Raw genomic sequence first — 23,762 nt, forward strand, 5'->3', positions numbered from 1 at the left:
CACTAACAGAAACCTGTTTAAAAAGAAGAAGTTTGTTCTAAAAGGTTTAAACTGTGTTAAACACTAAAAATAGTCATTTTTCCTCAACAAAAGCTAAGCAGGAACTGTATTATACTAATGCTGTCATGCAAAATAATATTTATTTGTGAATGAAACCAAGACAAACTGACCATGCTGTGTGGATGCATTTCTTTAACTAGGACATGGAAGCTTGATTAAAGTATGACTGGAGCTAAATACAAGGCAGTCCTTGGGGAAAAAAAACATGTTAGATGTAAATAAATTCAGATTGGGACAAAGTTTGACATTCTATCAGGATGTGCACAAACATCAATTCAGAACAACAGTGAAGAAGTTCATATTGTCACAATTGGTGAAGGCGGAGGCGGCAATTAACGAAGAGCCAAAATGGGAAATGGCACAAGTGAGCAAAATTCATAGACACAGGCCAAAAATGCATGAAAAGAGATGATGTTCAAAAATACATGCAAATGTATGAAAGTAAATATGTGCCATCAGAATTTGAATAAAAAATGCATCTGAAACTTGAATGTTGTATATTTGTGCTTACTTTTTCAATAAAAAAAGAATTCAGTGTCATTATTTGTACATGTTTACAATTTTCATCCATCCATCCATCCATCCATCCATTTTAATCACACAGAATTCCTATGAAAGACAAGAACTTTTGAGTTTAGGGTTGAGAAAATAATATAGAGAGCTGTGCCAAGAAAACTGGAAAACAGCAGGACAACAGCACTCTTTGAGGCCCGGCCTGTTTGAGATACCGGGCATATTTGACACGGCGGCGATGTGTGCTCGGCTCAGACCTGTGTGCAAACAGCGAGCAGCTGAAAGGCCAAGGGACTGTTCACAAGGCGTTACATCAACAACTAGTGTCAGAAAATCCCGGAGAAGTCATCCGGAGCAAAGGATTAAAGCAACAAATAAAGTTTGCAGATCCTAAAAGGTTTTCTGAAGCCAGCAAGATTTTTTAAAAAGAAGTTTGAGTTTCGTAAACATTTGCTCTTTTTCATGGGTGAGTGTCTGACTGACACGAAGGCAGCAGATTACATTTTGTAATTGTTGTTTTTAAACAAAGCATTAGGAAACGCATCATTTACCGTTCAGTAGTAATGGCCAATCTGTAGAGGTCGGGTTTTTCCTGTGATCTCATCTTACTAACATCTATGAGAGGCAGACAAGCCACAGCAGGTGATTCAAATGATGTCATGCAATACGGCTGAAATAAAACCAAGCCTGTTAAACTCCTTAAACGCTCAGTAAAATTACTTTGTTTACTAGGTTTCTTGGAAACTGGTAGCGTTTCCTCTTGTGTTTTTGATTTCCATATGTAAATCTTACAAAATGAATAGTTTGCCACAGTCTCTGGTTTGCAGTTACAGAAGAGAGTTTGTTTTTTTGACTGAACCCTCGATGCCATCTGTTGGTTACATGCAAGGATAACATGCAACATGCATGGATGTAAGTAAAAATGTTGAGACAACTACGGGTTCTACTGTGATCTGAAAATTTAAGAAGCGCTGTTTACTAGAACTGGAGAATGCATTTGCACAGAACCCTCCAAAAACAAAAGTCCTGGGGTGCTGTCCCATCTTATTTATAGGTGTTCACTGTTTCCTCAGCTGTGTCTGTCAACTCTTACAGCTTGCATCTAAATTACAGGCTGGATTTACAGCAAAGTGCAAAATGAGATGTTGTTTCCAGAAACATGGAAGGACCTCTGCCTGGAAGCAAAGCCTCGCCAAAGGAACGACATTTGCCAACATAATCCGTTTTAACAACAGTTTGTGTTGTACAAAGTTTTGGTTCTATTGACATTCCCAGCGTATAAATGGCAGTGTGTGTTGAAAGTCGAGCAACTAAGCCACACCTGGAGATACCGCAATAAAAAGTTGCCATGCATTAATAGTTTACTTTTCTCTTGTTGTTTGGCGCTGATTACTAGAGTTTTAATTCTTTCCTCATGCGCCCCACCTGATACGTTTTTTAGATAAAGCTGAGAGTTGTTGCAGAATAATAACATGACGGCTTCGGCTCATTGAGAAGGTTTTCATAGATGTGAAGCGCAACAATTAGGAGGTACTTTGATGTTTTCAGTAGAGTGCCTAAGTGAGTGAAGTGACCCTAATGAGATATACAAACACCAAGCTCTACCAGTCCACCTGGAAAATGTTTGGGAACCAAAGACCACATCTGCACCCAATCAAACCGAAGGACCCCCTGCTGAAGTACTTCCACTGTCCCTAGGGTTGGGAACGGGCTACGTAGAAAGTATTTTTGCACTAAAATGCAAATACCATTGACTGCAACACATAAACTCGCAGTGTGTTTTAGGATTTTATTACATGTGATACTTGCCACTTTCACTTTCTGAAAAAAACATTGAGTTTACAGCTAAAGTTAGATGAGTTACGACCGTGATGTTTTACTATAGTTCCGATGTGAAATGGTTTCTGACACTTCGCGCTCAACGGTCCAAATCTGGTTTCTAGATTTAGTCAAGGAATGCAATGGAAGGCCTTCTAACAAGCTTGCTTCCAACTTACGAGTAAAAGAAAAGGCACTTTATGTTTATATTTGGTTGCTTGTCATTGTAGGTGGCTCTATTGTTTTTACAGTGGAGCTCAATGGACGCTTGTCACCATCGCTATTTGTGCCTCAAAAAGATTGTTTCTTTCTTCACACAGAGAAATAAGTGACATAAACCGAAAGCACAACCCAACTATTTCATATAAGAACAAGTTAGGTTAAAGTTTACAGATACCTCGAGGCAGAATAACCCAAAGTGGAAAAAAATACCTTCAGTGAGCTGACTTAACCTTGGTCCCAGTTAATTTATTTTCCAGAACATTGTTATTTTCCTTATTTCCTTGTTTTTGTTATTGTTTTAGAATTCCATTTTTAAAAAGTAAATGCATTATTTAATCTACAAAGTATGTAAATATATGTTTGTGTAAAATGTTCTTTATTTGCCACACTCTTATTATTTTATAAGAGTGTGTAAAAATGAGATGGCCCATGTTTCATATGAGCGTTTGCGAAATAAAAGCAGCTCTTCACATATGAGCTTAAAATTCACGTCATTTTAACAGTGTCGCGCTGGACTCGTTCAGTCTGACACACATGGCATTATGAATATCTTGTCACAGTGTTCAGTAATGCAGTTTTACATGTAGAGTTTTACATCCATGAAAGCAGCTACTTCCAAACAATCGACGAGTGCCGTGTGCATATCCCACGAGCCTTTGCCGACAAGTAAGATGTTATCCCCTGTGGTTCCAGCAGAAAGATCAAGAAACCTGAACGGTAGATGTAGACCGACAGCCCTGACCTTGAAGAGAGGTGCAAGAGATTGCTGTTCCTCGTAGCTGGAAGTCGGAGGTGTGGATTCTGCACCGTTAGTGAGAAATTCCAGCAGCATCGCTGTTACAGACACAAAAGCATTTCCTTCGTAGAGTTAATATATGTGTGATATTTGTGTATTCAACAAGCTGAGAGTGACGGAAAGAATCTTTAATATCATAAACATATGTAACTATCTTCATGATTTCTGCAACAAAAAAAAAAAAAAAGAAGAAAGCTTTCATTGTGTCCTGCAGGGAACGTCAGCTTGAGGCTTTAAAGAAAAAGGGCATCCTGTAAAGCTAACAGAAGAGTAGTGTCTGAAAACCACTGCTGGCGAGCTCCCACCGTCTAAAGATATTAGTTTCCAGCTTCGCACAGCCAGAGTTTTATTTCATGTATGGAATTCGTCCCACAAACCAAAAGTATGTCTCACTCTATTGTGGTCTTCCTTGTCTATCCAGTCAAAAATTTTTCACTTCCTTTCCTCTGTCTGTCTGCAGGTACTTTTCTGCTCTAAAAAGTCAATTGTAACCCTATTATAAATATTCCCTGTTGATTAGAGCAGTAGTCGGGTATATCAGTTACTAATCAAATGATTTGGCAAAAGGTTAAAGGAGAAACCTGATTTCAAAACCTGGTCTGAGTGTAGAGAAGGGGTGTAACAGTAATGTAAATAACATTTGCCAACAATTCAAATTGCTGAAAATTTGAAACAAAGATGTACTGGTGAAGTTAGACTGAAACTAGTGTAACCTAGATGCAAAATGCTAGTGTGTGTAGTAGAAAGTAAATGTCTTTAAAACAACAAGTCCACACTGAATAATACATAAACCTTTGTCCTCTGGATTTCTCTTTCGAGTTGGTGAAATGCTGCAAGAGATGCAGACATGAACATATTAATTTAGACAGGGAGCTAAAAAGCATTAAGATCCAGCAACAAAAATTACTTGGGGACTTTGATCTAAGTTGAGCATAAATGTATATTACACTTTTTAGACAATTTTATTTGCTTAAATAAATTATTTTAAAAATCATTTCTAAGTTTCCTTCTCCTCACAAAAAGTGAACGTTCAGTCTCTGCTTCTGTTATGAAAAATGTAATTTGCATGTGCTACATGTTTTCCTAAAACATCAAGGAGAGTTTGCACTTTAACCTTCCAGCTTATGTCAAGTTAGTAAGCCAAGAGGTAATAAAATGAAGAATAACAAGCTTACTTTGCGTTTTTGGGATAGCTTTCCAATAATATCGGAGGCTCTTTGAAGTACATTACACATTCTTGTCTAAAGTTCTCATAAATATTCAAAATAGAGAACATCCCGTCTTAGGAACTGAAACAGCAGAACTGAAAAAATAAACTAGCGCCATCCATGAAGGTCCCATTTTGTGAATAATAAACTCTTTTCAGCAAAGTGAATAACAGACTATGTAGTGTGTTAAGAATGATGATTTGGATTTATTATCATTCAACTCATAAATGAAAACACTTTCTGCAAATCTGCATTACAAGGCAATTCCCTCTTTCTCAATATTTGCCTTGGTGATTATGCACTGCTCTCGATTGATTCTAAATTTGAAAAACAAAGTTTTTCCTGACCCCATGAAAACTGATGTATTGGAAAATACATATTTAAAGGGCCAGTACTATGTATTTTCCAGGCATATGGTATCATTTTACAACACAATCAAGAAACTATGTTATCTTCAGTTGGTATGAAAATGCTGCATCAAACATAATTTCAAAGAAATTTGACTTTGCAATTTCAACAACTTGAAATTGGCCTCTGTCTTTTTAAGAAGCTCCTGCTGTTTCTGACCCTCTGCCTTTATAACTTCATAATAACAACAGGAGTGTTGGACTGAGAAATAGTTTGAATGAAAAGCTCAGCAGCTCAGCAGCCTTGCTGGTATAACTGCTGCAGTAATGATAATAATACAAGTAATAGATACACTGCCACATTTCTACATGAACACCTCAAAACAATCATGTACAAATGTTATGACACCTAAATAAAAGGTCTTCCTAATTTTAAACATGTCTATACAACTAATGCTTTTACTTCTTTTATATCTCTTTCATGGTTTGGTTTGCAGAAAGACAGTAAAATCACTATGAAGTTTTACCTACAAAAATAAAGGCTTGTCTTGTGGCTTCCTGTTTACAGAGGAGTTTGGTAAAGGCCTAATTTAACAGCTGGGTAGATAAACATCGATTTCAAAAAGAGACATTGCCTTCATTTAAATATTTTTTTTATTATCTCAGTATTCTAGTTTTAACTTAACAAAATCCACATAAAAGAAAAAACCAGTCATGTTTATCCTTCACTTTATTGTTATGAGATACTTTGAAATGATTAATGATTATTTGAGGCGATAATGTGATTTTTGTTTCTGTTTTGTCTCTTATATTTCAGAAATTAGAAGTTCTTTTTATTCCTATAAAGACACAAAAAACACTGACAAAGAATTCTGTTTCGAAAAAGCGGTCTGTCTGCCCTTCCAGACACGTCTCCAGTGTATGACTTATATATGATTTTATATAATTAAAAGAGCTGTGTAATTCAGAAAATTGCCTTTAGAAGATGTTTTAATGCATACTTTACCTCCTGTCATTTTAATCTGGCAACAAGTAAAACAACGTGTAATGACTGCAGCACTCAGCAGAAATCCCACATTGGAATAAACACAATTTCCAGGCTGAAAAAGGTGGCCCACACAGTAGGAGGGAAATGCAATTCTCATGACCAGTGAAGTTAATTCTAGTTCCATCACTTCCCAAGTTTGACAGGCTTGGTCAACTTAAATCTGCAGCACGCATGAAAGTCCAGACGCTCAGTTTCCACTTATGGCAATGGCAGGCAGGGTTTCCCAATTTCTACAAAAATCCATAAAAATAAAAAAAATCTTTAAATATTTAGTTGTTATTATTTCCAAAGACTCAAAGGAATCCACTGATGATGCAGCACAGGAAACAGGTGTGGCTTGATCTCTCTGTGTTGACATTTAAATGTACTCCCTCCTCTCAAAGTACTAGAACAAATGTGACTTTTGAGTCTGTACCAAGATAGTTTTTGGCTGAGCATTTGTACTGGCCAGAGTTAGAAGAAGATGGCCTCTGGATGACAAGTGTGCCCTGTGGGTGAAGCAGCTCACTACCCGTGGGCCGACCTTGCTCTGCTGTTGAAAGAACTGAATGGTCTGGAAGTTCCCAGGTGACTTCTGGCTTTGGGATTCCAGTTGCAGCGCAATTGAGCTTTAAAGGTGTTCCAGTTATTGCCGTCAGTCTAGGAGGTGGACCCATGGTGATCTGTGGAGGGTAAGCAATCACAAGGACAGGAACGGTAATGAGTGCCTCTCCAGCATTGTTACGAGCCCTGCAGATGTAGTTCCCTTTGTCATGGACAGTAGTGTCACGAACAACCAGAGTGCCATTCTCTAGCAAATGGTACCGACCAAGTGTCTGAGGCTGAGAAAAAGTGTGACCACCAGGAATAGTCCAGTAGACTCTGGGTCGGGGACTCCCATCAGATAGACAGTGAAGGTACAGGGGTTCCCCAGAAATGCTGCGTATGACGCCTTTAGGCCTTGTGAAAATGTACGGCTTCTGTCCAATGTTCAAAATGATTAGTTTCTCTATATAGCCCACAAAGTTCCGGGCCCCACAGCGATACTTTCCAGAATCTTCTTCACGGGAGCTATGGATGGCTAAAGTCCCATCGTCACCTGGTCTGAGACGAGAGCTGTGCCTGGATCTGCTTGTAATCCGTGTTCCATTAGGCAAAGTCCAAATGATCTCAGGCCGTGGCTGACCATCGGCTGAACAGTTCAGAACTGTAGTTTTTCCAATCCGACTCATAATTCGTTCATTAAAGGGGTTCTTGAAGATTGGCCTACGCAGCACACTGGTAACCTCCAGCTGCACGACCATAACTGCCTCTCCTCCGTCACTCCTTGCCAAGCAAATGAACTCTGCACTATCAGAAGGTCGCACATTCCGAATCTCTAGAGTCCCATTATGATGGACATTAATCCTGCTGCCAAAGTATGGTGCTGAAAGAAAGATATTGTCAGGCATAATCCAAGTGACGGTGGGTGTGGGGTCACCTTCAACCTTGCAGTCCAACAGTTTCCGAGAGTGTTTTATGGCCACGTCTTTGATAACTGTTCTGTTCTGTTGGTAGCCATTGATGACTGGAAGATCCCCATCAATGTCTAACTTATAAATCCTTCGGTTTTCTCCGACAGAGTTGCGAGCCATGCAGACATACTCTCCAGCATCATTAAGTGTCACATCTCGTATACCCAGAGAACCATTGGCGTGGATTAGGTACCGCTCATTTGATGCTGCTATTACATCATTGTTAGATAGCCTCCACAGAATTTTTGGTTTTGGCTCCCCGAAAGGTTCACAGTCAAAGCGAATATTTCCTCCAGGCTTCACCCTGGCGTAGGTTTGGCTAGGCGGACGTATTCGTGGGGCAGCTGTCACCACGGTAATATGTACATGCATCTCATCTTTTCCCACCTGGTTCTCAGCATAGCATGTATAATCCCCCTCCTCAGAAGTACTAACCTAGAGAAATATAAAACGAAATGTTACATATTAGTTTGTGAGTGTTTTGCAGAGATTTGCCATTGATAAAAAGGCATACCTGGTTCAAAAACAGAGTTCCATTTTCAAACAACGTATATCGACGTGCTCGTCCTCCTCCATGGCCAGCATCAGCCTGCAAAGCACTGTTGACCATGGTGCCATCCGGTAGGCCCCAAGAGATTTCAGGTTTCGGTGCTCCAGAGGCTTTGCAGTCGACTCTCAAGTCTTTGCCATAGTGAACCTGTTTTTTCCTATTAAACTTAGGCTCTATTTTGGCTGGCTTCATCGACACAGTGACCCTCATAAGCTGAAGAGCATCTCCAATTGGACTTTGTGCCACGCAAAGATAATCTCCAGCATCTTTATCACTTACGGTGTTGACAACGAGGGTTCCATTAACCAGGACCTGAATTCTGCTGCTCATCCTGAAAAAAACCCCATAATAATTAAAATACATAACAGACAATTCATGTCACTGTACTGTCCTAAAACTGTGATTTACAAGATTTAAGTCATTGTATAAACATGAGAAATAATACCAATGTAGTTTTTCACTCGCATATGTCCTGTTTGTCCAATGTTATTACCTGGGTGTAACTAAAGAGCAAATACCAATCAAATTTTTACATTTGGACTATATGAACAATACTTGGAGAGAACAAACCAAGTGCTAGCATTGTGTTGAAAAGGATAAATGGTTCTCTTTTAAAATCACAACAAAAACTTCAATCTGTAAAGAAAGACAGATAGCATTAATTTGGCTTAAAACTGTCATTACAGGACAAATGCTGCTCCTCAAGGTGTTTCTTTGACAAATTGCAATGCAGCTCTAATCTATATATTTGCTGGAAATGTCTTTACATGTCACGGCTATGCTAATCTAATTGGCATTGCTTCTTCTTCTTCTTCTTTTTTTTTTTTACCTGCGCCACTGATCAACAACAGCTTTTGACGGAAGCCTCCAGAGGATCTTTGGTTTAGGTTCTCCTGTTGCTGAACAGTTGAGCCTTAACTGATCCCCAAAAGACAGCTCTGTCGTGTTTTGAGACGTCTCCACTATCTCAGGTGGATGCTCGCATTTTTCCACTGACAGAGTTACTACTCTCCGCTCTGAACCAGTGGAGCTGGTAGCAATGCATTCATATTTTCCATCATCTTCTGGATTCACGTCTTTTATGAAAAGGGTCCCATTCGCAAGCACCGATATCCTTTTTTCACTCATACGTTGATGAGATCTGACCACTGATCCATCATGGAGGACCCAGTGAATGCTGGGATTTGGAGTGCCGTAGCTGCTGCAAGGGAGCCACAGGTTTTGTCTCCACCTGACTGTCAGCTGCTGCCGTTTTTGCTCGACAATACCTGGGGGTGCCGCAACCACCTGAAGTCGTACAGTAGCCGTATCTGCTCCTGCTGGATTACTGGCAATACATTTGTAATATCCCCTATCATAAACAGACACATGGTCTATAATCAGGGTCCCCTCAGATGACAGCAGTACCCTTCCTCTCTCCGTATTTTCACCCCTAACTTGGGTCGTGTTTGCCAAGATCCAAGAAATCATAGGTAACGGTCGGCCTTCAGCTTTGCATTTCATTTCCACTCTGTCTCCTGTGTGAGATTTAATTTCTCTCATTTTTGGCTCAAGGATCCGTGAGGGGTAGGCTACCACAGAGAGGGTGACAAGAAGTTTGTCTGATCCATGATCATTCTCAGCGAGACAAAGGTACTGGCCACGGTCCTTAACGTTGGCATTTTGGATGGTTAGGGTTCCGTTGCCCAGCACTTCAAACCTGCCCGTTTTTTCACTGATGGAAACAGTGTTTCCTAAGACACACACAAAAAAAATATTCAAGTGAAAAAAAAAAATCAAAACCAGTCAAGGACAAAAAAAAAATAGACCAAAAATTAAAAATTTGTAATCTACGAAAACAAAAAATCTGAATCAATCATCTCAATCATCCAATGGCAGGACTGTTGCTCCATATGTTTTAGATGTTTTTGTCATTTAGCACAACTGACTCAAGTTGTGCTAAATATATGCTAAGATATGCTAAGTACGTGAAACAGCTCTCTGAATATGCAAAGCATTTGGAAGGTGTGCAAGACACAACCCTTCAGTACCTACTCTGTTACCTGCCATAAATCAAATTCATAACAAATACCTGCAGATACAGTAAAGATCAACATTAATTATGTTCCAGACATATTTAGATTTATAGTTCTATTAATTTAACCAAGAAGTTTATTTCTAGTTGCATTTGCTTTGCATTTTGCATTTTAGCATTTATTTTTTTTTACAATTTGTTTAACAGTTGTATGTCAAAAAGGATTTATGTTCTTTTCAATAATTTATGGAAACATTTTCATTAAAATTACAGGATTTAGAGAAGAAACAAGCTGGTCAAAATAAAATAAATAAAATAATTTAAATCTAAATCTGCCAGGAGGAATGGATGATTTTGAGCTTAAAACTACATCTCAAGAAAAACATGTCATACTCAAAAGCCATTAAACATAATTATGTTTTCCAAAAAAAAAAAACAACTAAAGATGCGAGCTTTTAATCTTCGTTTTTAACGGCAACTGATTTATAAAAACTGTGAAAGTACCTGTGAACGAGAAGTGTTTCCAGGTTACCACCGGAGGCGGGTTTCCCACAGCTTTACAGGGGAGGAAAGCATCTGAGTTAGACAAAACAGTAAAGCTTGCTGCATTTCCTCCAACTATCCTTGGTTTGCTCCTCGTGGGTTTTGCTGTGGGGTTTAGTGGAACAGTTCTGGCAGTGGTAGCTTCATTGTCCATGAGATGATTACGAGTACCAGGGATGGAGTTATAAGTTACTTTTTTATCTTTAAAAGGGACATCATAATCTTCCTCTGATGTAAATGCAGTCATTGTGTCAAGACCTTTCTCTGCTTTTCCCTTTGCATTGCTGCTGTTTTCTATATTTTCGATTGTCCTGTGTGGTGACTGGTGAGAAGTCCCACCATTATTTCTCTGTATCGGAGGCCTGACATTGTTGACTCTGTTCTGGACAGCTACATAAGGTTGCTTTGTGGTCCTGGGCATCATTGTAGTTGTATGGTGAAGGTTTGAAATTGTGTAAGTGGGACTGTAAGATGAAACAGATTGTGTGGTTTCGTTGTTCGCATTTTTCTTAGTTGTAACCTCAGAGGTTGAAACCACATTTGTCTTAGAAATGACTTTAGTAAATTTCGGTCTCTTGAAAAGCCTCCTTCCCCCTAAAGGCTTGTTTCTTCTTCCCTGTTGTCTTCTTCTTCCACCAAAGCTCTGGTTGCTTGCAAGTTGATCTGAAGAACCTCCAGATCCTGACGTTAATACTCTATCAGGACTGTCAACTGAACGTTGATCGACAGTCGGAGGAGCAGGAAGAGTTTGTATTTCTGTTGGTGTTTGAGCTGTGTCCAAAGACCCGGAATGATCAAATACACTTGTTTTAGTTGGGTGATATTCAGTTCTAAGTGTTGTAAACTCAGAATCTCCAGATGTTAAAGCTTCGTCATCATCTAATGAGCTCTCTTTGCTTTTGGATGGTGACAGAGTCCAAAGGATGCCTTGTGGGGTTGTCATGGTTGTAGTCTCATCAGTAGGGAGTGTAGCAACAGATGTAGTCTGAACTGTAGTTTTTTGTTGAACGAATGGTTTCTTTAATTTACCCAGCAGTTTTACCCTTTCACTGCTTTCAAACAGTCTGTTCCATGGTATCTTTCCATGGATGACCTTAGATTTAGTTGCGGTACTTTTTGTGGCGCTAATTTCCTGTTCTTCTTTTGGGGTAGGAAAAGGACCGATTGTTGAATCAATTTCCGGGGCCTCGGCAGATGTTAAGTACTCTGAGGAAGCCTCTGATCCGGACTGAGCGTGGATAACAGGGGTATTTGCATTGTAGTGATTTGTGGCAGAAGTTGAAGCTTTTTGTGTAGAGGCAGGCTTTTCTCTTTTGCTTAAAAATGAATTGGAGGGAAGTGTTGGAGTGACGGGCCGAGCATTAGTCATCCCCGTCTTCCTGTTTTCGTCGCAGTCACAATCTGAGGAAAGATTGAAAGAGTGTAGATAAGTGAGTGGAAATTGTATTTTCTCAAAAACGGAGTAGGTACATGTTTTTAATGAGAGAAGATGAAAAGGTGAAGAGAACTTTTAGGCAATGAGATAAGATAGAAAGTCTGGAAACACAGCCGTTTTTGCATTCAATATATATACATTCTTGATTGAACCTTTTTCACACTTTATTAGACTGCAGAATCCTGCCTAAAGTCAACATTGCAAAAAAAAAAATCAAATAAACTGCTGACAACAGCTGAACAGTCTTACCTGTGGTATTTTCTTCCTTCTTGACAGTCGGCTGTTTAAATCGATTGATAAAAGACTGCATGTCAGTGATCCTGTTGGGTTTAATTAACCTCCTCCGACCATGCAGGATCCTCCTGCCGCCTTTTCCTCTGATGCTCTTGTGTGGAATTATCTTGATCTGTTGCTTGGAGATGATGGTGGAGCCGGCAGGCAGTTGCGGGGACTTGAGTGTTTGTGTCGTGTGGAAGGTGATTATATCTTTTTCTCTCTCTGTGGTAGTAATTGCTGTAAAAGTCATTTGGCTCTTTGGGTCTGTGTGAAGGATGAGCTCCACTGGGTCTGGATCATCCATTACCGGAGTAACGTTGGGGTCTGTAGTCAGGGCGAATGCCGCCCCTGTGGATGTTTCCATCTCCGCAGTTGGTTGTTCCAAAACGCTGAGGTGAGTTACTTGTGCATCATCTCTCCCACTAAGCTGTAAGGTGACAGGGTTCAGATCTGCAGGTGGCATACTGGTTCTTTCCAGTGGGTAAAAGTCTGTCAACTGAAACTGACTTGGTAAATGTGTGAATACAGGCTTTATTGGTTTATATGTTTCCGCAGTTTCTGTGGTTGGTTTCACTTTCCGTGGGGCAACAGCTTCTTTATAACCCCCACCAGAACCAGTTTCCTCCTCAGCAATATAAACCATGTGTGGATTTTTAGTTTTGACACTCTTGTTTACTGTGCCAGTCTTTACTTTTGATCCATCTTGAGCTTTTTCCATTAATTCCGCAAACTTCTGTGGGTCAACCTTCCTGGAAGCTTGAGGAAACACCCTGCTACTCCAGATGCGTCTGTTGTGAGCTGCTCCCCTCCTTCTTTGTCCCATCCTTCCTCTCCCCTGTAGTCGCAGTCTAGGGTAGGACCGATCTGAAGTGACAGTCCTGGATTCCTGACTCGTTTTTTCTGAAGGAGCAGAAAAAGCATTCTCTTCAAGTGTGACTGTATGATCTTCCAAACTGGAATCCATCTTAGAGTCCATCGCCATTCCCGATCCTTCACTTTTCAAATCCATCATGCCCTCAGACCTTTCTTCAGATAGTGTCACCTGAGACACGAGTAAATCAATTCCCAGGTGATTAGCAACCAAGCACCTGTAAAATCCTCGGTCCCTGGCTGTGAGGCCTTGAATCAGAAGTGTGCCATTCTCGTACACCTTTCTGTTTGCTTGAGACTTGTCGAGCACCGAGTGGTCAGGGAGAATCCATGAAACCGAGCCGCTGGGGCTCCCAGTGGAGCTACAATCAAGCCTAAGATTATCATCAATTGACTTCGACAGCTGAAGACCATTAACCTCAGCCTCCTCCACGTCGGGAGAAAGAACAGTGACCCGAAACGTGAGGACATCCGCGTCCAAGTAGTTGGTGGCAATGCACCGGTACAGACCAGTGTCAGAGGCGTCTGCTCCCCGAAGAGTTAGCACCCCATCAGCAGAGATCACGATCCTTCTGTCCTCACTGTAAAACGGAGCCCGGACTTTACTTCCATCAGGTAAAATCCACTCCATCAGAGGCTTTGGGTCACCTTGGATATGACAGCTCAACTTTGCCACACCACCTATGTTAATAAAGAGACACATTTTACAGAAGCAAGAACATTTATTCTCAAGAATACAGTAAGGCATTCCTAATCTCTCAAAGAAGACGAACCTACCTGCAATCACAACATGCTCAGTCTTGGTTTGATTGTCTCTTTTGATCATGGTCCAGGAATAACGACCTCTTTTTGTAGGCACAGCTTCAAGGTGTAAACTGACAATCGACTGGTACTTAATATGCAAGGTAGAAAAGGTGGTTGTAGTACGGTCGAGCTGGAGGCTGACTTCTCCTTGCATCAGCCATGCCGGAGTTGCTTTAATGTCAGCTTTAACATTTGTTGTAATTCCTTCCTCTCCAGATTTCTCCTGACTGTATCTGTAAATCATTTCAGGTGTTCCGGCCAGCATCGCGCCTCTCTCTAGCCTCACAGGAGACTCACTGTAAGTTGCCAAGATCTGCCAGAGCTGTTGGACGTGTTCATGTTCGACGTTACACACCAAATATGTAGTGATACCGGTGGTGAGCCCCGTCACGACTCCTCCCTCATCCTCCGTTGCGGTTTGTGTCAGGTTTTCAAAGGCAGTAGGCGTCTGAACGGTGCACGTTAGACTGGCATCTTTGTAAGACTGGTCAGTTAGGTTCATCTGTATGGAGCCTAACGGGGCAATAAAGTCCTTGGGGTAAACAGGAATAAAGTCCCCTTCCTCCAGACTTATGTTTTTCTGCTTAAGATGGGATTTAATCCAGGGTTTGGTACAAACAAAGGCATCACGGAGGAGGATAAATACAGGTTGACCGTGGTGAAGGGCAGGAGTTTCACAAACAGGACACAGCTGGCCTTGCCTGTCTTGCTTGCACTTCAGCACACCTGCAAGCAATTATCAAGTGGGTTTTGTTTAGTTGGCTACACAGAGGAAAAGAACATTTACAGTTTACACATCATAGGCTGTCCAAGTCAGAACTTGAAAGTAAAACTTGTGACCCAGAAAAGATTATCATCACGCTGCAAAAAGATGTGAGTTATGAGTTCGCTTTTGCTAAATCCATTTATCATCCCCGAATGACAGCAAGAACTGCTCAGTTCTATCCTGACTAAAATGTATAATTTACCTTTTCAGTGTTTCTTGTCTTTGGCTTTTTCTGTACCTGAGTATGCTGAAGCAGGCATTTTGCTGGTTTCAGTAATGTTTCTAAAAGATTTCTCCCTTTAAAAATGTTTGTTGTTCTGTTCAGGCATAAAATTTAATGCATTTTTATGAAGACTTCAAAAACAAAAAGATTATTAGAAACCAATAAAACCTTGCAAAGTTACTACACCATCTTGGCATTCTTAAATCCAAAAACATCTTCATCTTTACCCCTCCCGCGGTCTTAAGAGACGGGGTCATTTAGACCCCATGTGTTTTTTTTGTTGTTCACTTTGCGCGGTCCAGCCGAGGTCGCCCTGACCCCGTGTGCGCTTTTGATTTTTATTTTCCTTCCCTGCTGTCTGAATGTGGCATTTGCCGCACAGCTCTTGAGTGTAGCGGTAATACAATGGGAGGGTTAAGAGCCAGATTACCTAAAAATCTTTAAAGTGTGGACCAGATATATATTTTCAAGCAAATGACTGATTTGCTTTTTTTTTTCTTATAGCAAGTCAATTATTTTAAAACTGACTTTTCTAAGACAATAACAGTGTTTTGAATATGGAAGATAACTTACATCTGTTACTGCAGTGTCTACTTCTGCTATTTACAGAAGATTGTTTGGTCCAACAGGAGGAATTTTTAACTGGAATATGCCACATAAATTTGTGTCAGTTTATTGGGAAAACAGAAAAAGGATGGAGTGAGCACTTCTCTGCAGAGATTATTGTGGCAGGCATGGAGCTTCCCAAAGGTGAGGGTTGAGAGCATCATGTAGATTCTGAGATTGAGCCACAGCTACAGGACAGAAAGTTCAAGCAGGGAATAAACAGCCAGACAGCCGAGATGATGACAGCTGTTGGAAGTTTATCAGGTGAATTTTTGTTTTCTTTTACAGGATTGGTTTTTTTAGATGTTGAAGGTGTTCTCTATTTTTACAAAATGTTTTTTTTTTTTTTATCAATTAAAATCTGTTCTTCCTGTCTGTTTCCCCTTGATAATTAGTCTCAGCTGTGACTGGTTTTTGTTTGTCCTCTCCAAGTAAAATCCGAGCGTGAAGTGTGAGTGAGAAGTTAGCGTTCTCACAAAATATTTGACCTCTCTAGATAAATCTCCCTTATGAATCTCCAGTTCATTAACTCAAGTTGGAGCTGGAGACTTTACAAATGCTATTTTATTTACTACTACTTTATTTAGTGGAGTGTGTGGTATGGAGACATTATTTCATCATTTCAAATACAACATAATTACGTTTCACTTTCCTACTTTCAAGGCTGCCTTGAGCTCTTTTTTTTTTCTTTTTACAAAATCTCAGTATTGTGACATGGAAATGAATGCAACTATTCTAAAATGCAAGCCCGAACACCACTGAAAAGAAAAATTATACATGATGCCCCTAAGGCCACATGCGGGCTACGTTCACAAAAAAAGGTTCGCAAAGCTGAACACTCTTAAATACTCACCAGAGTTCCCTTGTATCCACTCTGAGAACCACTTCATCTGACAATCGCATCTCCACGGGTTGCCGTGGAGGAAGAGGTTCTCCAACCGACTGCAGCCTAGGAAAATGTCAGCAGGCAGAGCGCTAAGACGATTGTCTGACAAGTGGATGGCTTTCAGTGATGACACTTTGAAAACCTGGCTGTGTCTCAGAGTGATGAATGTGTCTGCGTGGAGCTGCTGGAGCTGGTTGCCCTCCAGCTGGACCAGCTGCAAGTTTGTCAGGCCATAGAAAGCCTCTGGGTTGATAAATTCTATCTGGTTGTGGTCTATGTGGAGTCTCAGCAGACTCTTCAGGCCTTTAAATGTCTCTTTGCGTATTTCCTTGAGTTTATTATGTGACATCTTCAGGACCTGCAACGAACAGGGAGTAGAAACGACGTCTTAGAAATGCCATTGTTGGTCATCCGATTATTTGTCTAGTCTGAAAACGGTCACACAGTTTGTTAGTGGATTTGATTTGCATCGAATATTAATAATAATAATCTAAAAAAAGCATAAATCAAATAGCTTCGTTGGAAAAGTCATGCTGTTGTTAGCATGGTATCTGAAAGGAGCTAAATATTATTTTTCTGGGTCTTTACCTAACAAAGAGATACTATTTTAATCCCTTTATTTAATGCATTACATAAAATTAAATGTCCTTGAAAAAATATGTACCTCATGTAAACACATTCTCTTGTTTCTTATCACTAAGAAACTGTAAACTGTGAAAATGTGTGGATGATATATGCTTTCTTATTTATCACATAGAGGAATAATACAACGTAATTTACAAAGGCTTGTGAGGAGGCAATGTTATTTTGACCTTTAAGAACATTTTATGATGGCAATCTGTTAAAGCACATTATTTTACCTGTAGAAACGCGAGATCTCTGAAGGGGCTGTCCTCCATGCTGTGTATAGTGTTGCTGTGCAGCATCAGCATCTGCAGCTTCTCAAGCCTCAAGAAATCGTTTTCTCTCAAGAAAGTTAGACCATTGTACCTGACGGCAAAGAAACTTCAGCTTTAGTTCATAGAGATTGGCATAACGCCCGGGTGGCTGCACGTCTAGTACATGTGTAAATGCCAGCGTACAAATGTACCAGCAGAAGAAGTTGTTCATGTGAGTGGCATGAAAAGAGCGACATTCTGAATGACGAGTTTCAAGGAGGAGCCCTGACACGAATCGACAGCTCGTGTTAAGATAAGTATTGCCTTGGTTGACATGCAGCAACAGGCCGGGCACTTCGCCGTCCTGAGGGTGCGGTCAGCCTTTTCACACCTCTATCAAAATGCTTTTTGGAACACGTATCGGCTTGTCATTGCTGCTGCTAAACACAGCAGCGATGCTAGCCTTGCCATGGCGAAGCAGAAGCACATCCTCTGTCCTGAGAGTGATAAAGTGAAATATCACTCGGATGTAAAAGACGCGGGAAGACTCGTAGCTCGGCCGTGTTGTAGAAAGAATCTTTCACAAACTGAAGACATCTGTGGGCGAGCGCCATAGATGGGGCTTAGTGTTCTTTTCCCAAAGCAAAACAAAAAAAAAACTTGCATCAGTTTCAAAGCAAGTGCAGCTTAATGAGTTTTTGCCTTCTCTCTATCAGGCTTCCGTCCTACTTTATAGATGCATGTCTACGAAGTCACACAGTTAAATTCCCCCACCAGGATTCATTTAGCTTTTCAGAAACCTGATAATAAACAGTTTCAAATGAACTGGAGAAGTGTTGAGTCTAAAAGCTGCAGGATGATAGCTTATTGAGGACAGGGCGTGGACACCCCTGCTCTGTATACTTGTTTTCCTTTGAAAAATAAAAAAAATATATATTCCGGTCCTAAAAATACCTCTAACAGCTCTCAGTTATGTGTTGTTTTAAACTGAACTTGTGGGTCAGTAATAATTCTTACCGGTCATAAGAACTATCCAACACATTTGTCGCCATCATAATAACCATCAAGTAGTGTTGGTCGTTTTTTTAATTTATGTCATATCAGTTTATCAAATAATTAAAAACATCACGCCAGTAGTTACGTAAAATATTGCAGGACAACCTATATTTTAGTTTGAAGCAGTTATCTGTGAATGCAGTAGCTAACAGTAGTTTCTTTTTGTAATGTAAATATTTCTGCCAGCAGTTAAAATTGGAGTAATTTCTTTTCTGATTGCAAACAGCTGTACGACCTGCTGAAAGTTGTGAACAAAAAAATAAAAAAAATAAAAAAAACACATACCCAAGGTTAATTCTTTCCACAGCTGGTGGGAAGTGGTCAGGTACTGCGGTCAGGTACCTGAAGGTGCAGTGCACTTCAGTGGGAATGTGACACACACATGATTTGGGGCAGCCGGCGCACGGCGGCTGCATGGCAGCCAGCAATAACAGAGCCCCCAGTAAGCGCCCCCGTAGGCAGAAAGCACTGCGGTCACACGCGCTCATGGTGCAGCGGGGAGTCATGTGGACGGGGCTTCAGTAAGGAGGATGCCACACTTTGACCTGATCCATTAATGAAATCCACCTGAACGGAGAGAGAGTGAGAGAGAGAGAGAGAGAGGTTTGGCAAGTTCAGGCAAATCTTCCTGAGGGAATGTTGTCGTTATAAATGTATTGAAGTTAAAGCACAGAAAGGAAGAAGTACACCAGCATGGTTAGAAGTCCTACATTTAAAGCTCAAGGCTTAAAATATCATAGCCAAAATGTGAAGAAGAAACTAAAAGGGAATAATAAACACACACACATTGGCATGCTTACCTTTTGATAGCGTATAATGACTTTTCTTAGTATTGGCAAGTGTTGTGCCGCAACATCTTTTTATATTCAGCTCATCATAATATGTTTTGTGTAAAAATTACGAATTCATCACAACTAACTTAAACACTTGTCATCTAGGCTGTAGAGGAGTAAAATTAAAAGAAAGCAAATATCAGAGAATTAATGCTCTAACTAAATATTACAATTCTGATGGGAAAATCCAGTTACATCTTATGAAACATTTTGTCTACTAAAGAACAATAGTAAATATTACCAAATAATACAAGCACCTGTTAAAGATAAGATCAATACACGCCACTTAAAGTAAAAAAATAAAAATAAAATAAGCATGCAAAAACCTCACCTCAGTCAAAAGCAGCTGATGAAAACAGACTGGCTGCACATGTGAAGTTGGAGAGTTCCTCCTAAAGCTGGTTAAGGTCCACATTGAGTTGCAGCATTTCTCCAGTCTGCTGTGTAGGAAGAACAAATCTGGTCATTTCTGTGTTTAGCGTCTGCAGCCGAGCTGCTCACTCCGCTCTCCTCCACCCCCAGCAATCTGCTGTAATGGAATCCCAGAGCAACTCCAGCTATGAAACACCGAGGGAGTCGGGTTGCACAAAATACTCTCCATCCGACAGATCTGTAAAAAAAAACACATAAAAACTCAATGAATTATTTCCTAACTCGAGGAACTGCAGAGAATAATTATGAACTGTTGCCAAGACGTTAGAATATTCTTCGTGCGATTAAGTTTTACTTTTAGGTGCAAAATCTCCTCTAAGCAGAAGCAGGGATTTACTCAGGTTTTATCAGATCAGTTCAAAGCATGTGTTGACATTAAATCATCCTACCTTTTTCTTACAGCAAACGGTTCACGATTCAGTCTAATATCCAGGTATAACATCATTAAACATTATTATTTGTTTATTATGGCATTAGAGGCACACTTGTGTTTTATGTGTGTGTGCTCCGGTGGCCAAGCGATGACATTTCATTGCCACTTTCACTAATGTTTCTTGCCAACACCCCCCCCCCACACACACACACACACACAATCCTTACAATCAGTTTGCTGTGATCTTTCCATTTAAAATCATTTGCAACTGCCAACGTTTTCATCCTTGTTTCTCCAATGCGCGTGCAGATGTGAGATTCTGCATGTTCCTGTAACTTAAGGCTAATGAAAACTTGGTTCCAACAGCTACAAACTCTGTCTTGTAAAACGAAAGCCAGAAACGCATGTAAATGATTAACCTGGAAGAATGTGAAGGACAATTTAACAGCACAGGGCAGACACTTTTGACTGCTTTGAACTGACAAACACAACCGTGAGTTTCTAACTACTGTTACTATTTTTTTTGTAATTTTTTAAAGTTGTTGTTGCGAAAGCATGAAAATGCCTTCATGCGTGTAGTTTTTTCTTTCAAGCCTCGTATGCTGTCTGAACAAGGTCTCTGTTTCTCTCACAACTGTGGGTGAGGATTCAACTGCAGGCAGAGAGACGGGAATCTAGGAAAATAAATCAAAAGAACCTTTAAAATCTAGAGCCAAAGTAAAGGAAAAAAGAAAAGGAAATGTCCAACAGATCATGACAGACAGATCTTCTAAGTGCAGCTGCCAGGCTTCCATTGGGAGTCGAAAGAAATCCTCCTATAAAACAACCCAAAAAGACTCAAGTAGAGACTAACAAAAATAAGCTGGAAATTAAGCGGGCAGAAGAGGAAGTTTTGAGAGAATGGCCCAAAGCAGTGACGGTTCAGTGGAGGGACAACTAAGCGTAAGGACTCTGAAGGAAGAAGTGCACAGAAACGCTCTGAAGGGAAGCCTGAAGCTTGTAAGAACCAGCAAAGTATCAAATGCTCTCAATCTGAGATTCCCAGAGATTCAAGGAAGTTTTCGGAGGACTTTTCTGATGCCACAAATGCTGCTTTGGAGGGTAATCTGGGGACAAAGTGTTGGCCTCAAGGTGTCAGAAACCTGCTGGATAACTCTGGAGGAGGATGATGAGGATAAACACTCTGAAGAGGAGCTGCTGATGGAACCATTAGAGATGAAAATAAGGGCAGTTTTGAAAACGATGAGAAATTAGAAGGTGGCGTCGTTGGAGACGAGGACGTTAGGGGTAGATAATAATAAAAAGAAGTGAACATAAATGTACAGAAAATAAGAGCAAGAACACCAAAAACTTAGTGGAACCAAAATAATCCCAATATCCACCGATTGGGATATTTTCTGATCAGATTTCAAACCCAGAAATTTGTTTGGATTTTTTTTTATTTTTATTGTCTTATCCGTTTTGTTAGTTTTTTCCCTAAATTGAGGACAAATCCATTCATGGCATTCATATTTAGTATATTCATCTGATTCACTGACCCTATTTGTTATTTTTTTCCAGACATTCTTGATATTCCAGCCTTTTTTCAATCATACGGTGAGAGTCATACCGTAAGCCGCTGGCACCTCGGGACCCGACCCGTCGTGTCCGGCGCATGCGCTGACTGAGAAAGCGCGAACATCTGATGTTTACTTGCACATCTGGACACCACACCAGCACATGTTGACAATGACACCGCTTTCTTTCCTTCGCCAGCTCCGTCAACGCCGTGCAAAAACTCTTGAACTCGTTAGAATCTGTGACGGAAGAAAAGGCAAACATACCGGTGTTCTGGCCAAAAGGCAAAACCTTTTGAAAACGACATAAACCTCGCCACAGGAACCCACCGGTCCAACACCGAGGCACGTTGGCACAAGCAAAGCAGGCGATCGAGCAAGATTGGAAAGAAAACTACCGCAGATAACTCCCACTGCATTTCTATTTAATCCCCGTGTCCAGCTTTAATAACTTGCGCTCTTTTTTTAATGGACTTGTTTTGGCCACGCGTAATTCGTGACCCGCCTCTGATCATTTCTTTTGGCGACATGCGGAGACCGTAAAACAAAAACAAAACAACAAAGAAAAGCAGCAGCAGCAGGGAGCAAAATTGGGTTTTAAAACTGGAAAATTGTTCGAAGCAATCGGAGATGTCGAAACGTTTTTATTGCGCTGAAAGGGAAGTGCGATTTTTAGCTTCGACCTCCTGCAAAAGCTGCTTCCGAGAGCAGAGGCGTTTGTGTTTTTAGCAGAAAATAACAACCGCAAATCTGCGTCAAAAGCCTCTCGCTGTAATCCTGACCGCTACACTTGATTTACTGCCTGACATCTGTGCCGACTGCAGCCACTGAAGCTCCACTGCTCGAACCTTTGTGCAGCTAAATGCAGCAGCGGTTAATTCAATTGGGCCAGATTTCTGTCGTGCGGCGGTTCGATCTGCTAACAGAGCAGAATCCCCCTTTAAGCCCGACACATTGTACAGTTCATTATGTCTTGATCCAAGTCATCGGTACAGCAGCGCTAAGCCTCTTGAGATGGACAGTTGGAGTGATAAGAGGATTATGGGGTTGAGGAGAGAAGATGGAGGCGCATGGGCAGCGTGGAGCGGGTTTTAAGTGTTTGCACTGTTTGTTTGTGCGCGATTGTGCTGATCAGAAAATTCAACTCCCGTCCAATTGGTTTTCTGGCATATAATGCTGTTTTCATTTTGACGTTAATGCGCTCCAGATGATTTGCACTGTGACTTTAAACTACAGTATTCAAAATACCCCTGTTTTTTTCTTTCTTTTCCTTTTTTTAAACAGATGTCTTCCATCTTCTTTTTTTGTTGTTTTCATTTTGAAAATGCTTAATGCTGTTTATCCCATTTATTGAATCCTAAAAAAAAAAGAAGAAAAAAAAAAGCCACAGAATATTGTTTGCATAACTTTTCCTTTGCAATTATGTTGAGGCTTGTAACTCCGTATATTATATGATAATTTCCATAACTGGAATCGAGAAATATGCACAGAGCGTGCAGGTGAAAAGGAAGCACCAGGCATTTGAGACCGCGGCAGACTGTTGCCAACGAATATTACGTTTGAAATGTCAAACTTGAGCAACAATGCATATGGCATACTGTTAACTCAAGGGGAAAAAAAAAAAAAATCAGTGATAGCAGTCCTCAGCTGGAAATGGAGCTCATAAAAGTGAAGATTTATATGCTGGTTTATCCACTGAGCAGGAGGAAGTCAGAAGAAAACGCTGTGTGGAAACAGTTGCTTGGAGACCTAACAAACTGGCATCCTACTGGGGGATTTAACCTCTTAATACGCAACATTTGCACCCTAAATTGAACAAAGTGGGTACATATAAAATTATTGCTTATTTTTATTTCATCCTGACTCAGTGTCCCCTTGCTTTATGCATTCAAATCATCTGCCTCCTACAGAAGTCAACAGTGGGAAACAACAAATACACAGACGGTACAATATTTACCAAAACACAAGCAATGAGAACCAATAAAAAGGCACATTTTGATTTCATCATGTTTCACATTTTAAAGTTTTATTATTTATTTTTTTTAACTATGTTAAGACCCAGGACACGCTGGAGGGATTACGTCTCTCGGCTGGCCTGGGAACGCCTTGGGATTCCTCCGGAGGAGCTGGAAGAAGTGGCTGGGGAGAGGGAAGTC

At 40.5% G+C, this 23,762-nt stretch overlaps 1 protein-coding gene across 1 annotated transcript; it reads right to left on the reverse strand.

Moving 5' to 3' along the window:
• Nucleotides 1-5,600: 5,600 nt before the first annotated feature.
• igsf10 (immunoglobulin superfamily, member 10) lies at nucleotides 5,601-19,828 on the reverse strand. The gene is made up of 10 exons (XM_008425839.2): nucleotides 19,577-19,828; nucleotides 18,698-18,979; nucleotides 17,339-17,468; nucleotides 16,446-16,836; nucleotides 13,971-14,723; nucleotides 12,297-13,874; nucleotides 10,574-12,013; nucleotides 8,885-9,788; nucleotides 8,020-8,386; nucleotides 5,601-7,940 (listed from the first exon to the last, which is right to left on the reverse strand). The coding sequence occupies exons 2-10, from the start codon at nucleotides 18,916-18,918 to the stop codon at nucleotides 6,390-6,392; spliced, it is 7,335 nt and encodes a 2,444-aa protein (XP_008424061.1). The 5' UTR covers nucleotides 18,919-18,979; nucleotides 19,577-19,828; the 3' UTR covers nucleotides 5,601-6,389.
• Between the last annotated feature and the right edge of the window lie 3,934 nt (nucleotides 19,829-23,762).

The sequence above is a fragment of the Poecilia reticulata genome, linkage group LG13 (assembly GCF_000633615.1).
Source record: "Poecilia reticulata strain Guanapo linkage group LG13, Guppy_female_1.0+MT, whole genome shotgun sequence".
NCBI classification, from domain to species: domain Eukaryota; kingdom Metazoa; phylum Chordata; class Actinopteri; order Cyprinodontiformes; family Poeciliidae; genus Poecilia; species Poecilia reticulata.

What these genes read in the sequence shown, in the direction of transcription:
- igsf10 (XM_008425839.2), bottom strand. Translation starts at nt 18,918, where the DNA reads ATGACTCCCCGCTGCACCATGAGCGCGTGTGACCGCAGTGCTTTCTGC. An exon ending in GTGGATACAAGGGAACTCTG is followed by an intron (nt 14,724 to 16,445) that starts GTGAGTATTTAA and finishes AATTGCTTGCAG; the next exon opens with GTGTGCTGAAGTGCAAGCAA. An exon ending in GTTGTTGATCAGTGGCGCAG is followed by an intron (nt 8,387 to 8,884) that starts GTAAAAAAAAAA and finishes GGTTTTTTTCAG; the next exon opens with GATGAGCAGCAGAATTCAGG.